This window comes from Ostrinia furnacalis, unplaced genomic scaffold, assembly GCF_004193835.3.
Source record: "Ostrinia furnacalis isolate ACB-3 unplaced genomic scaffold, ASM419383v2 OfSCF0695, whole genome shotgun sequence".
Taxonomy (NCBI): domain Eukaryota; kingdom Metazoa; phylum Arthropoda; class Insecta; order Lepidoptera; family Crambidae; genus Ostrinia; species Ostrinia furnacalis.
Genome location: NW_021130934.1, coordinates 322,180 through 336,502, shown reverse-complemented (window position 1 = coordinate 336,502; position 14,323 = coordinate 322,180). Strand labels below are relative to the sequence as shown.

The 14,323-nt window shown below is 39.1% G+C and overlaps 1 protein-coding gene across 3 annotated transcripts; it reads left to right on the top strand.

The window, feature by feature from the left end:
- The first annotated feature begins 364 nt into the window (after window positions 1–364).
- LOC114349659 (V-type proton ATPase catalytic subunit A) lies at window positions 365–13,794 on the top strand. 3 transcript variants are annotated; one of them, XM_028300118.1, is made up of 13 exons: window positions 365–480; window positions 2,081–2,185; window positions 3,009–3,121; window positions 4,043–4,270; window positions 4,929–5,066; window positions 5,665–5,816; window positions 7,266–7,390; window positions 8,199–8,345; window positions 9,063–9,278; window positions 10,325–10,554; window positions 10,999–11,135; window positions 11,879–12,068; window positions 12,801–13,794. In XM_028300118.1, exons 2-13 carry the CDS (start codon window positions 2,101–2,103, stop codon window positions 12,891–12,893), a joined length of 1,854 nt encoding a protein of 617 aa, XP_028155919.1. In that variant the 5' UTR covers window positions 365–480; window positions 2,081–2,100; the 3' UTR covers window positions 12,894–13,794. The 3 variants fall into 3 exon arrangements, with proteins under 3 accessions (XP_028155919.1, XP_028155921.1, XP_028155922.1); XM_028300120.1 differs by lacking the exon at window positions 365–480 and adding an exon at window positions 509–588; XM_028300121.1 differs by lacking the exon at window positions 365–480 and adding an exon at window positions 1,703–1,721.
- Window positions 13,795–14,323: the final 529 nt, after the last annotated feature.

The following is a 14,323-nucleotide window of genomic DNA, read 5'->3' as shown; positions in this document are numbered from 1 at the left end:
TTCGAAAACAAAGCAAAATAATAAAATAAATTTACTATACAATATATCTGCTAAAAGTTACAACTAAAAATATTTTATCTAAATAAATTCAATTAGTGTACAAAATGTTCAACATGTCCAAATCAATTTCCAAACAGCGAGCTTGAATGTTAATGCATAGAATGGAACGTACAAAGTGAAAACTTGATTAAAACAATTAATTTTTGTTATAAAAATTGTATAAAAAATATAATGAATGCAATTAAACGTGAATATAAATACAAAAAACCTTGAAAAGTAGATAAAAAAGGTAAAAATGTATAACTTTCAAAGTTCCTTTCTACGCAAGCTTTACTAAATGTGTAAGAAAAATCAATGAATTTGGAGGCATAGACTATGAGGCATAGAGTTAGGTCAGCTGACTTCATTTTTATCATTGGTCTTGTGATAAGTTGTGATTCTCCGCCATTCTCGGTTCGTCTTTTCCATCTTTCCCGTCCTGTGAGTTGGAATTTAGTTACTTATTTCAATAATTCTTGAAATACTGCTTTGTTTTATTAGTGTTTGTGTTATTTACTGTGAATTTATATAGTAAGGTCGATAATTTCGGTAAGATCGTTTTAGATTCTGCCATTGTCAATTTCAATGTAATGTCACGCATAAAACCTAGGTTTTGTATTTAGTTTTGAGGTAAAATGATTGTTATTTAGCTATATCCTGGTTGTTGTAGCATTGCGGGTGTGATTATATAGTCTTATGAAGTGATCCCGGTACTGGTCAGTAATATTGAAGAGTTACACCCATCATCATGTGACTGCTCATTAGACCTCAATCAATCATTGCATATATTCCTGCAGTGCCTATATCTTGCCGCCGCTGGAGTGTTTTTGAGATCGGAATGGGCATTTTACCTATCTAAACATCTTAAAAGCCACTTAATAGTTTCATGAAATTATTGATTTTCAACTCTTGTACAATATTTTGCTTGTTTTATATTAAATGTTGGCATTTTTCAGTCAACTACTTGTTCTACATTGTGTTACATAAAATTACCCAAGTAACTAATTTAGCATACAACTACAACTATCATAAATAGCGTATACATTTGTAAAAAAAACTTTTTAATCATGTGACCCTTTTTACCTAGTTTCAGTTTCATTGAAGTACTGTTGGTGATTATTATTTTATGCACACACGGTTCTAATACTTACCAATAAGTAATTCCTTAGATAAGTGTACTTTTTATTCTATTGTGTATTGTATAATTAATTATTATTAATTAATTAATTTAAGTTTAAAATCAATAATTGCATGCAAATATGTCTTTTATTTAAGTAGATACATCATTACTCTCAATACAGTATGTTTCCAGTACAGTGAGGAGACCAAGTTCTAAATAGGTTAATTATTCTATTATGTTAAAGTAAAGGACTGTCTAAATGCTTAAAAAAAGGTAGCTTCTAAAAATTGCTCAAACAATTGTTTAAAGTGCTATAAATCTTGGTACAGTATTTAATGGTAATTTTATTTAAAGAAAGTTCCCATGAAAAAATGTTATTGATTTAATCTTTTCATATCCATATCTGAACATGGTTTTTCGATGACATTGACAGATGGTCCTGGGCTTATCAGTTGCTGAGGCTGATACTAGCTCAGTCAGCTGATGAGCTTGTCTCTGGCAACACTGCTCTCTATTTATTCATAACATTTTCCAAATTAGTGCTTATAAATAATTGAATAAGGTAGTTTTTGTAACAATATAATTTTTTAATAAATGTTGTTATGCAATAAAGTTAAAATTCATGTGACTTAATATCAGTTGTAGTGGAACATATGTTTTCATATAAGTGTCTTAAGTGATTCCTGGTGGCTAATAATTCACTTATCCATAACATAGGTGGCTTAGGTGAAATAAATACTTAAAGAAGAGATTAACTTGTTTTAGTTAATCTAGGTGTTTTAAAGACATTGGTAGAATCTGAACCATTTAAGGGCAGAATTATGTTTATAACACATGCATACTTTTAGCTTTCTTGTTTCTTTTCTTATAGTAAACACTTGTGACTTTTTTCATGGCTAATAACATTTTTTTGAATTCCAGAAAAAGAATACAAATTCAAAATGGCGTCGAAGGGCGGCTTGAAGACGATCGCCAATGAAGAGAATGAGGAGAAGTTCGGTTACGTATTCGCCGTGTCCGGTCCCGGTTAGTGAACCCTTTTATAAACCTTTGTTAACCTTTGCTTAGTAAAACAAAAAATAACCATTTGAGAAACTGTCCCTAATGATTTGTATTAGATAGCCTCTTGTTTCCCTTAGTCATTATATCATCCATGGCCAACTGCTTTAGGAGTATAATATATTCTAGATTCCATAAAACTTGATGAAACGAATTTCAAATTAGTTAGGGAAGTAAGTCTATTAAAGATGTAATTAACATGTCTATGGTAATGTAAAATCCTAATTTTCTGATCCATATTGTGTTAAATTGAGCAAAATGATTGTACATTTAGTTTGGAAGTCTGCCAAGTTCATTATGTGCAATGTAATAAATGTTTGTTAGCGTTACATGCGCATTTTATGCGTAGTTACTAGCTTTTATAGGGGGTCCATTAGAAATTTAGATGAAGTGGACTTAAACCATAAAATATTGCATCCACTTATCAACTGGAGTGGGAACAGTTTCCTTTGCAACTGGAGTGGGAAGATGGTTTTGTAACCATTTAACTTTAAATGGTTACAAAACCATCTTTTATATTTCAAGCAATATTTAGATTTTTTCTATTTTCGAATTAAGCAATCCTGAGTATTCTCTGAGGCTTAGAGTCTAAGCAATACAGTAAAACCTTGGTTTTCCTAAATTTTAGGAATGAGCCTGGCAAATGGGAATTGCTTTTTACGGCTACTCCAACTTTAATGTGATTGTCACAGTTTCTGCAAGCTTTATTAGCAGTGGTTTTTGGAAGCATAACATAATAATCAACAAATAGATTGATGTGGTACTAAGAATTGTGTTGTTTCGTGAATAGTCGTGACGGCGGAGAAGATGTCGGGCTCGGCTATGTACGAGCTGGTGCGCGTCGGCTACAACGAGCTGGTGGGCGAGATCATCCGCCTGGAGGGAGACATGGCCACCATCCAGGTAGGCCCCTTGCATGTTACACAGCTGGCAGTTTCCTCAACATATATAACGTCAACCTGTATGAACTGAACTGTTGAAAATATTAGACCACACCCCTTTTTATTTCGAAATCCTGATGGATGGTGTATAATGTTGACTTTTCAGGTGAAGTTTGTTCTGTAAACATCTATGCATTTATAAGAGGTCAAAGTGGGTATAATTTTTATTTATTTATTATTGAAAAAAGAAAAATATATGCATTGCTTACACATTGAATGTTTTACAATACCATTTCACACCTTTCAACATGACATTATTGGAAAGTCAATCTCTAGGTTATCATAAAAATAGCCTTATTTACTGTTAACAATGATTTCCTGACCTCTTCTCCAATTACATCACAATCACTTGCCCAAGTGAGAAGTTATCAATTGTGAAGGACCAGCGCGAGCTCCACATCGATAACTGGCGATAGGTGGCGCAGAACAGATCATATTGGAGATTCTTATAAGACTAAGACTCACTTGGGGTCGCTGTAGCATCATAGTTAATTTTTATTATCATCAACATCATCAACAGCCCTTTACAGTCCACTGCTGGACTATGAGCCTCCTCCACTATAGTGTAGGGTTTTGCCATAATCCCCACGCTTGGCAGGCGGGTTTTTACTATCACTGTAAATTCAGTGAACTGCTCCTGAATCGAATGTACCTACTACTGCTATGTTTATTTATTTATATTGACCGGCAGACAGTGATGACTGAGTTTGTTGCGGCGCTTCTTCTCAGCACTTGCCAAATGTTGGTCTCGAAGCGCTGGTAGGGTAAAAAGATTATGTGACATGTAGAGGCTCCTTAAGAGCAAAATATTTGACGATTTGTAAGAACTATTTAATGTCTACACAAATAAAGAAATTTTGACTTTGACTTTAACCTTCCCCAGGTATACGAAGAGACCTCGGGTGTGACCGTCGGTGATCCCGTGCTCCGAACCGGCAAGCCTCTGTCCGTCGAGCTGGGTCCGGGTATCCTGGGCTCCATCTTCGACGGCATCCAGCGCCCGCTGAAGGACATCAACGAACTCACGCAGTCCATCTACATCCCCAAGGGAGTCAACGTGCCCTGCCTGGCCAGGAACCACGACTGGGAGTTCAATCCCCTTAACGTTAAGGTGAGGATTCAACTGCTTTTTAAAACTTTATGGTTATATGTTTCAGCTGTTATACTGTGAAATGTCACGGTTAATAATGACAAAGTTAGGTAAAGAAAAGTTTGCTGATGGCCAAGTTGTAGATGACATATTAGTCTTTTTAGCTAATGTCAGTAATTATGAGTATCTTGAGGACGAAATAATAATGAATGTCCATAAATCGTCCTTGTGTAACCAATTTGTAACAATGGACGCCATTGTTAGTTACGTAACGTAACCCTGAAGACATTGATTTTTTAGATCGTATGTTCTAAATAAATATTCTAACATATACTCATTTTCTAATGTTCTCTGTATTGGTCCTGTAGGCCTATTAAGTGCACCACGTTTAACTTTTATTCAAGTATTTTATCGATTTTGCACGAAAAGCCCATACATTTGTCATCTAAAATCGATAAGATCTCTTGGCGCGTATTCTAGCACGGCTGATCTTCTTTTAACCGTCTTGAAAAGAAACATACATCTCTAGCTATTTGAAATGTTTTTAGCTTATCCCATTTTGAACCCTACACCTATCATAACACGTGTCACCTTGCTGATCGACTCGCATATCACGGGCGGAGACCTGTACGGCCCCATTATAGACCCTACCCTTATTATAATACGTGTCACGTTGCAGGTCGGCTCGCACATCACCGGAGGAGACTTGTACGGTATCGTACATGAAAATACCCTGGTGAAGCACAAGATGCTGATGCCGCCCAAGGCTAAAGGAACCATCACCTACATCGCGCCCGCCGGCAACTACAACGTCACTGTGAGTATATGAACGAGTGTACTGTTACTTGAATTGATTTAGCCTGGTCCGTGAGCACGTAGAATCCCCTCATGGACCAGGCTTTAGCAGTGTTTACTGTGGAAGTAATAGGATATACAGGATTTGTGATGACGTCGCATGCAAGTATCAAGAGATTTTGTCGCTGGGGTACTACTGGCCTGTCTACGACACATGTTTAGGCTGCCTATAGGAACGAAGCAAGGGAGTTGTGCAACGGAGTTGCGGATTATACCTGCCTATAGAAGTGAAGCTAGATAGTGGATGAGAGCGAAAAAGGTCTTATAGTTTAGGTATTGCAAATTTTTTGTGAAAATTAAGCGGAGCAGAGTTGCGGATTCGTCTCATTTGAGTAGTAGCTCTTATGCTTGTTTTTCCTCGAGTGTCCTCGCTCCACTATCCGGTTTTTTAGTAATTTTTAAACTAGACTGCTTTTGAAGAAGAGCGGAGAATTCTATTGGTAGATTTTACTTCTCACCGCACTGCTACCTGGCTCCGCTATAGAGGCAGCTTTGAACGACATTTTTAGAAATTAGTCCAATTGTTTATTCTGGATATTAAACTAACCTATTACCCGCAGGATGTGGTGTTGGAGACAGAGTTTGACGGCGAAAAGAACTCCTACACCATGTTGCAAGTGTGGCCCGTGCGCCAGCCCAGACCCTGCACTGAGAAGCTGCCCGCCAACCACCCGCTGCTAACTGGGCAGCGTGTGCTGGACTCACTCTTCCCGTAAGTATTTTTTTTTTGTTTTTTTTTTTATCCACAACGAGGAAGCTCTTAGCCTGAATCTCACCTGATGGTAAGTGATGATCAGGCCGAAGGTCGAAGTGAGCTTCACCCGGAATCCTCAACCACGGAGGAACTGGCTATCTTACCTCTAACTGCCGGAACACAACAATGCTGTTAACTTTGTTGTTATGGCGACAGACTTAGGTAAGATGGTGGTAGCTAGCCAGGCGGACTTAGAACAAGCCCTACCACCAACCAAACCGAACAGAAATCTGCCCCCACTGGGAATCGAACCCGGGACCTCTGTGTCTGAAGCAGGTGGTCTTACCACTAGACCACAGAGGCGGTTAGTATTGCTGAGCATTATGCTGCGAGGACTGCGTGTGATACGCTGTTCCCGTGAGTAGCGTAATGATCCAAATAACTCGCTGTTCCCGTAAGTAGCGCTACTTGCCACACACACTATAATGCGAGTGACTCGTTGTTCCCGTAAGTAGAGATGCTTGCCGCGCGTCTGCTGCAATGTGACCCGGCGCACCTTTCTTCAACGAGGTGTGAAGGACAGCCTGTTCAGCGAACCCAATCAAATAAACTGAACTTTGCGCAGGTACCCGAAAGAACGATCATGCTTTGCTTGCAGTGTACCTACGTCCAACCCTACCCAAAGGAATTTCCCTGAGATTTTTTTAATCCACAACGAGGAAGCTCTTGGCCTGTATCTCACCTGATGGTAAGTGACGATCAGGCCCAAGGTGGAAGCGAGCTTCACCCGGAATCCTCAATCACGGAGGAACTGGCTATCTTACCTCCAACTGCCGGAACACAATAAATAATGCTGGTAAAATGGTATATGAAAAACAACTATGAGTAAAATAAGTATTTTGAGTTGTAAAAATATGTAAAATCTAAGACTAAATGTAGCAATAATAATTAACATAACTTTAAGAACAAAAACTTTTGCACGTCGCATGCGACAGAATATGCTGGAATTAACTAAATTAACACCAATCTAACCATTTTCTTGCAAATGAATGATTTTATTTATTTATTATTTATAAAAATTGGCATACTGCCTCTTCCTCCTTGTAGCATGCTATCTTTGCTCAGTGTCGACCGTCAAGTTTTGTCAGGGAGTCCTTTAGCAAATCCACCAAAGCTTGTTTTGACCTGGTCTTCTTCTCTTATAGCCCTGGATTTTGGAAAACAGAATAAGAATAATAAGAATAAATTTTTATTACTGTATAAAAACTTAGCCTAAACACATACAAGTTTGGTTTCAATAAAATTAAGGTTAGTGTGCGAAAGTAATTCATGATACCTAAACTAAGCAAAATTTATTGCCTGTATCTTAGGTATCTGTATAAAAAGAATAACGCGACACACTTTTTATCATTCTCTTCCTACTTAAGATTTTCCTGAACAACCCAGTCACAATGAGTTTCCTTGCAGCTGTGTCCAGGGCGGAACCACCGCCATCCCCGGCGCCTTCGGTTGCGGCAAGACTGTCATCTCGCAGGCGCTGTCCAAGTACTCCAACTCTGACGTCATCGTCTACGTCGGCTGCGGAGAGCGTGGTACGTAAAATAATACAGCTTTTAGATGTTATTAGATTGATGATGATTTAATTTAAAATGTTCGAATTATCTTACTACTTATAAATTAAAAAAAAGGAAATAAACTAGCTTTTGCTCTCCGCTTCTCCCACGTGTTTATTAGTCTGTCGTAAAAAGATTTTGTCGAGCGCGTCCCCCTTACAAAAACTGGGATTAGAACTATCCTATATTTTTCTGTGACAAATTATGTACCTAAACCTTGCTCATGAATCACTCTATTCTCAACTGCCGAGTACCGCATGAAAGTTATTGAGTTTATCGCGAACAGACAGACAGCCGTGGTGGAAGACTTGGTTTTATAATTATGTAGTGATTTCGGCCCATTGTTTTCTCAAGTTGTAAAAGAGAGAGACAAATTTTAGAAACTAGCGGCCGCCCGCGACTTCGTACGCGTGGATCCCGTTTTACCCCCCTCATCTATCATACGCGGTTTAGATTTTTTCATACAAATGTTTTTTCCCGCTAACTCCCGTTCCCGTGGGAATTTCGCAGTATCCTGTTGTATAACTAAGCTTTAAGTTTACTAAGGTACCTGCATGCCAAATTTCAAGCGTCTAACTTAAGCGGTTTAGATTTTTCATACAAAAGGATTTTCCCGCTAATTCCTTTTCCCGTGGGAATTCCTTTTTTAGTGCACCTCTACAGTACCTAAGCTACGTCCCTTCCAAATTTCAAGTGCCTACGTTTAGCCGTTTAGGCTGTGCGTTGATATGTGTCAGTCAGTTTCTTCTTTTATTTATTTAGATGATGATTAACTCCCTTTCCCCAGGTAACGAGATGTCTGAGGTACTGCGTGATTTCCCTGAGCTGAGCGTGGAGATCGATGGCGTAACGGAATCCATCATGAAGCGCACAGCGCTCGTGGCCAACACCTCCAACATGCCTGTGGCTGCCCGTGAGGCCTCCATCTATACTGGTGAGTTTAAATTTTCTTTTACATCAAAAGAATTGCAATTACATACATTCTTGAGGCCAGCAAGCTCCAAGCTTTAGATTATAACAAGAGAAGAGTAGAATACATAAATTATGTAACTCATATAAAAAATGTCGCGTTGATACCAGTGTTTCTTTATTTTAGTAGAGAAACATCTCTGTTCTTCGAGACTTCTCGTGAGATTGTTATCACTGTCCCTAACAAGCCATAATAATTTATTATATTGGCATGAGGATTTTGGCTACTAACATATTTATTTGGTTCACAACCAAATCGTCTTTTAGCTGTCGGTTATAACTGAACCATAAGTCGGCGTATTACGTAATAAACAATTTTTATACATATCTAAATGTAAATTGAAAAGTATGTAATTTAGTTGTAAACAGAAGTCCATTTAATACATTGATGTTAGAAAATATTGGTTGAATTTAGAAATGTTTAAACTATGGTGTACTATCGCCAACAGTGTTAACTGCCCATCGAAAGTCATGTCATCTCGTTCTATCGCAAAGAATCGCCATTTGATTAGAGCGAGAGCAAAAACGGAATTGGATAGTTAACAGTGCGGGCGTGTGTACGTACACGTTCTGTAACACATAAATAGTTGTTTTTTTAATGCAGAACAAGGCAGATATTTGACCACAATTATACTTGGTGTTAATAGAAAAAAACTCACATTAATTCCTCTTAATTCCCCAGGTATCACCCTATCCGAGTACTTCCGCGACATGGGCTACAACGTGTCCATGATGGCGGATTCCACGTCGCGTTGGGCCGAGGCGCTGCGTGAGATCTCGGGCCGTCTGGCCGAGATGCCGGCGGACTCCGGCTACCCCGCCTACCTGGGCGCCCGGCTGGCCTCCTTCTACGAGCGAGCGGGACGCGTCAAGTGTCTCGGAAACCCCGACAGGGAAGGTATGTACCATTGAGGTGTTTTTACAGATGTTTTTTTTATTTTTTTTTATGCATAACAAGGCAGGTATTTGACCACCTGATGTTAAGTGGGATGCAGTCTAGGATGGTACATATCTGCCCTGTAAGTGCTTATTCACTCTCGCCTTGAAGAGGCCCGGATTATAGTTTTCGGGAAAGACAGCAGCAGGCAACGAATTCCAGTCCCTAGCTGTTCGCATTATAAAAAAGTCATCGAAACGCTTAGTGCGAGCTGGCTGGCTTTGCATTGTAACACATTGATCTGCAGCAGTTTTTTGCAACCATTGTACAGCTGTCTTGCTAATTTATTTAGAAGTACCCTAAAACGTGCCAAACAAGAATTACAATTTGTCTGATTACTAACGGTCCTTCCCAATGTAACCCTCTCCGTCTGGCCAGCATTAGTTAAGGCCAAATCCTTCATTTGCCTCTGATAAATGTAATAGCGACTAATAGGGTCTTACACCTTTTTTTGAAATATGTTGTAAATTAATCCTAAGGTTATAATGAACCAGTGGAATTTTCATTTTTAAAAGCCTATAAATGACTTAAAAACTTGAGTGTAAATATAATTTTGACTTTTCGTGCGGAAACGCCAGCCGCCATGACGACTCGCCTCGTGACGTCACTCCGTTAGTTTCTTTAACTTTCTGCTTTAACAAAACCGTCTTCCATGACGCCATTTTAATAAAATAAAACTTAAAAGTCCATTAACGTGATATTATCACAAACAAATTCAATTTACACATAAATTAAGCCAAAATCTACTTGTTTACTAACGGAGTAACGTCACTGCGGACCCGTCATGGCGGATGGCGTTTTAGACATTTGAAGAACAGATTAAAAAGATGCGTTTTTAAAAGTGAATTTAATAATTCTATTTGCACTTTTATGTAAAAATATCAACGTTTCCCGTTTAGTTTTTTTATGAAATCTATTAAAGACATGCATTTTTATATTTTTTCTTACATGGAGTAAAATACCCTATTGACCTGACTATGGTGACTAACTGATGCATCTGTGGGCAGGTTCCGTATCCATCGTGGGCGCCGTGTCGCCGCCCGGAGGAGACTTCTCGGACCCGGTAACGGCGGCGACCCTGGGCATCGTGCAAGTGTTCTGGGGGCTGGACAAGAAGCTGGCGCAGCGCAAGCACTTCCCGTCCATCAACTGGCTCATCTCCTACAGCAAGTACATGCGCGCGCTCGACGACTTCTACGAGAAGAACTACCCCGACTTCGTGCCGCTCAGGACCAAGGTACGACGCCACAGCTTAGTGGCTATTGCACATAGTGTTGATCCATTTATAGTTCAGTAATATCAAATATTATGTCAAATATCATTGCTCATGACATTCCTACCAGTTTGTGCCATTGAAGGCTGTGGAACTGTGAACTTGTAAGAGTTTCAGCATACCTTTCTGCTGATATTTTTGACAGTTGCAAAAAAAAGTTTGCTCATAAACAATTATTTTCGGTATACATTGCATGATTGTTTTCCTCAATCATTTATTGTTGATTTAAAGACTGTTTTCCTACAAACCGCACATTTAAACCTAATATGGGCGTGGTCTAACTTTTTCCGACTCTTGGAAATGAATATTTGTAAGCAGATTAAAATAAATAAGCCTTTTAATATTCACCACTAAACTAGGAAAAATAAAGTATAATGCATGATGACTGTATCCACAACTCGCTTCCAGGTCAAGGAGATCCTCCAAGAAGAAGAGGACCTGTCAGAAATCGTGCAGCTGGTCGGTAAAGCTTCCCTGGCCGAGACCGACAAGATCACTCTCGAGGTCGCCAAGCTGCTCAAGGACGACTTCCTGCAGCAGAACAGGTCATTTGCTAGAAAGTTCTTGGAATAATTATCAACATCATTTTAGTCGCAGGATTAACTGCTCATAAAAACTAAAAACTCATAAAACTCATTTATTTCTGTAAGTAGGCTTTAAAAAAGCACTTTTACTTTTACTCACTTTTATTTTTACTTGCTGAACATAGGCCTCTCCCAATAATTTCCACATCGCCTGGTTGGTAGCGACCTGCATCCAGCGGCATCCTGCTACTTTTATGAGGTTGTCAGTCTACCCTGTGGGTGTACGGTAGCAACGGTAGTACTATGATACCCCATTGCGAATTGTTAAGAGCACCAAGATCCAACAGAGGGAACTTAGGCCCGATTTTCACCAAAGCGGTGAGGAAGGAGACAAGAGCAGATGTGTTTTGAATAACCAATCAGATTTCCTTATTTCCACATCTCTGCTTAGTTTCGGTGGAAATGGATCAAGAGGAGAGAAGATGTGTTTATAAATCATTATTTTTAGTAGTGAGTAGCCCTTAATTAGAACATTGAGTATTTTTCAGAATTTTCTTTTCGAGAAATAAGCCTCCCTAGATAAGTGGTAAAACGTGAGAGTTGTAATTTTTTAAGGCCTTCGATTATTTCAATAGTTTTCGGAGCGTACATAAAGTGACACTTGATTACGATTCCAGTATTCCCAGGTCTTATTGCCTTATTACTGATAAGCAGATAAGATTGTAGTGTGTATCTAAAACTAAACCTTCTGTTTCTCCCCACAGCTACTCAGCCTACGACCGCTTCTGCCCGTTCTACAAGACGGTGGGCATGCTGAAGAACATCATCTCGTTCTACGACATGTCGCGGCACGCGGTGGAGTCCACGGCGCAGTCCGACAACAAGGTCACCTGGAACGTCATCCGCGACGCCATGGGCAACGTGCTCTACCAGCTCTCCTCCATGAAGTTCAAGGTATGCGCCCCCCACCCTCCTTATTGTATAAAAACTCTTTTTTTTTTTGCAAATCTACTATATAAAAATAAGTCGGGTTTTCCTCCCTGACGCTATAACTCCAGAACGCACGAACCGATTTCCACGGTTTTGCATTCGTTGGAAAGGTCTCGGGCTCCGTGAGGTTTATAGCAAAGAAAATTCGGGAAAAGGGGGTAAAACAGGATCCACGCGTACGAAGTCGCGGGCGGCCGCTAGTGGGCTTTTAAAAGGCACTTTACACGTCCCAGTATTAACCCTACCACTGCTTCGGAACAATAAATGGGCCAGCGCTGAGACGAAGCATCGCAAGAAAATCAGTCTCTATTGTCAGCCTCCTTTTCAAGGGTTTACAGTCTTTGAAATATACTTAGTCATAAATATTGATGCGAGCTAGGCAGTTAAACATCCCAAACATATTATTATAGGTCGCGTAGCTAAAGTTGAAGCGTTCGGCTCAAGCAAAGATTTTGTACCTGTATAGCCTTGACGCATTGGTAGCTTGTGTATTCTGACTGATTTGTGTTTTGAATTTAATTTAACATCAGTGACAATTTACAATTAGCTAGCTTTACAATTAGCAATCGGTCATTCTACAAGTAGCATGTCTACATACAATTCCACACCCAAGTCAGTACTTGTTGTCAAACCAAAGCATTTTGAACCTATTTCACATTGAATTTTGGCTAATATTTTGTTTCTTTGTACCCGCAGGACCCCGTGAAAGACGGCGAGGCTAAGATCAAGGCAGACTTCGACCAGCTCCTCGAGGACATGTCGGCCGCCTTCCGCAACCTGGAGGACTAAGCCTCCCCCCCACCCCCCACAAGAAGCGCGGGCCGTAGCACAAACGCCTTTGTATATACTCTTCGCCACTCGCCCATTTGTAGAGGAATATATTACTGTTGATGTTAACCGCGAATATAGGTGGCCTAAATTGTCTATGTTTATGCGAGAGTTTGACACTTTCGTGATCACAAAATTTATCATCGGTTGGATCGGGATTTTTATCATGTGTAGACAAATCGGTCTACTCCCCATAAGCCATAGCGGTACCACAAAGTCACTAACTCGAACTTACTCTTGAAAAGTTCATGGTAGAGTTCTCGATCTAATTATATTGTATGCGAAAGATTTATTTATGGGTCGATATATCGATATTACTCGTCCGGCCCGCGCCTCTAGTTATTGTTACTGTAGACGTAAAGTATGTTATGGCATGTAGAGTGCATAGGTTACAATTATTCGTGTTTCAATCAGAATTCGTGATTCCATTGTTGAATTTCAAATCGTAGAATAAATAAATGTTTTATGGTAGCTCGTGGGGACCGGTGTACATAGACAAACATTTTACGCGTCCCTCGGTTACGTGCATTAGTTGTTATTTATATTATTATTAAATTACTATTTATACACTAACAATGAATTATTTTCGCCCATGATTATCGTGAGTTTTCTGTATTTGAACCCTCTTGCATTCCATTTTTAGTGTTGGATAACTAAAAGAAAATCATCAGCTTGTTTTTAACGCTTCTATGATCAGTGGGTTACTTCGGTTCAGTATTACGGCGCGAAGCCTCGAGTTCAGTGAGATGTACAAATGTATTCTACGCAATAAAGTATACACTTGCTGTTTGGATTTCTGTGACGTTACGTGTTGAGAGGAGACGAGAGTTATTATAAATAATAAAATATATATAAAGTGTAATCTATTGTTTTACTATTGTTCTATCACTAGAACAATTCCTTTGCATTGTATTTTTTTTTCTATTTTGTTTTTATTATTTTACTCCGCTGTAAGCTTGACCCAACTACGATTTAATTTAATTAACACTGCAGTACACGCGCCCCTTTTTTACACGAAGACACGCGCGGCCTACTCTGGTAAGCCAATTTAAAATCACTGTAAATCAGTTTGTAAGCAATTTATGAATAGAATAATTAAGTAAATGATAAAAGTGTTTATTATAGTTATTTTATAATCAAAGTTTCTTTATATAACTACTAGCTGACCCGGCGAACTTTGTTCCGCCTTAATGGCAATAAATAAGCAGACTTTTTTTTTATTTCGAACGGGATAAAAAGTATCCTATGTCCTTCTCCTGGCTCTAAACTACCTCCCTGACAATTTTCAGCTAAATCGGTTCAGCCGTTCTTGAGTTATAAGTGGAGTAACTAACACGACTTTCTTTTATATATATAGATAGATAGATTTGGGATCAAACATTATAAACAGA

Excerpts from the sequence above, each read along its gene's own strand:
- LOC114349659 (XM_028300118.1), top strand. The coding sequence starts at position 2,101 with ATGGCGTCGAAGGGCGGCTTGAAGACGATCGCCAATGAAGAGAATGAG. Across the intron at positions 11,136-11,878 it reads GACTTCCTGCAGCAGAACAG|CTACTCAGCCTACGACCGCT; the intron begins GTCATTTGCTAG and ends TTCTCCCCACAG. Across the intron at positions 12,069-12,800 it reads TCTCCTCCATGAAGTTCAAG|GACCCCGTGAAAGACGGCGA; the intron begins GTATGCGCCCCC and ends TTGTACCCGCAG.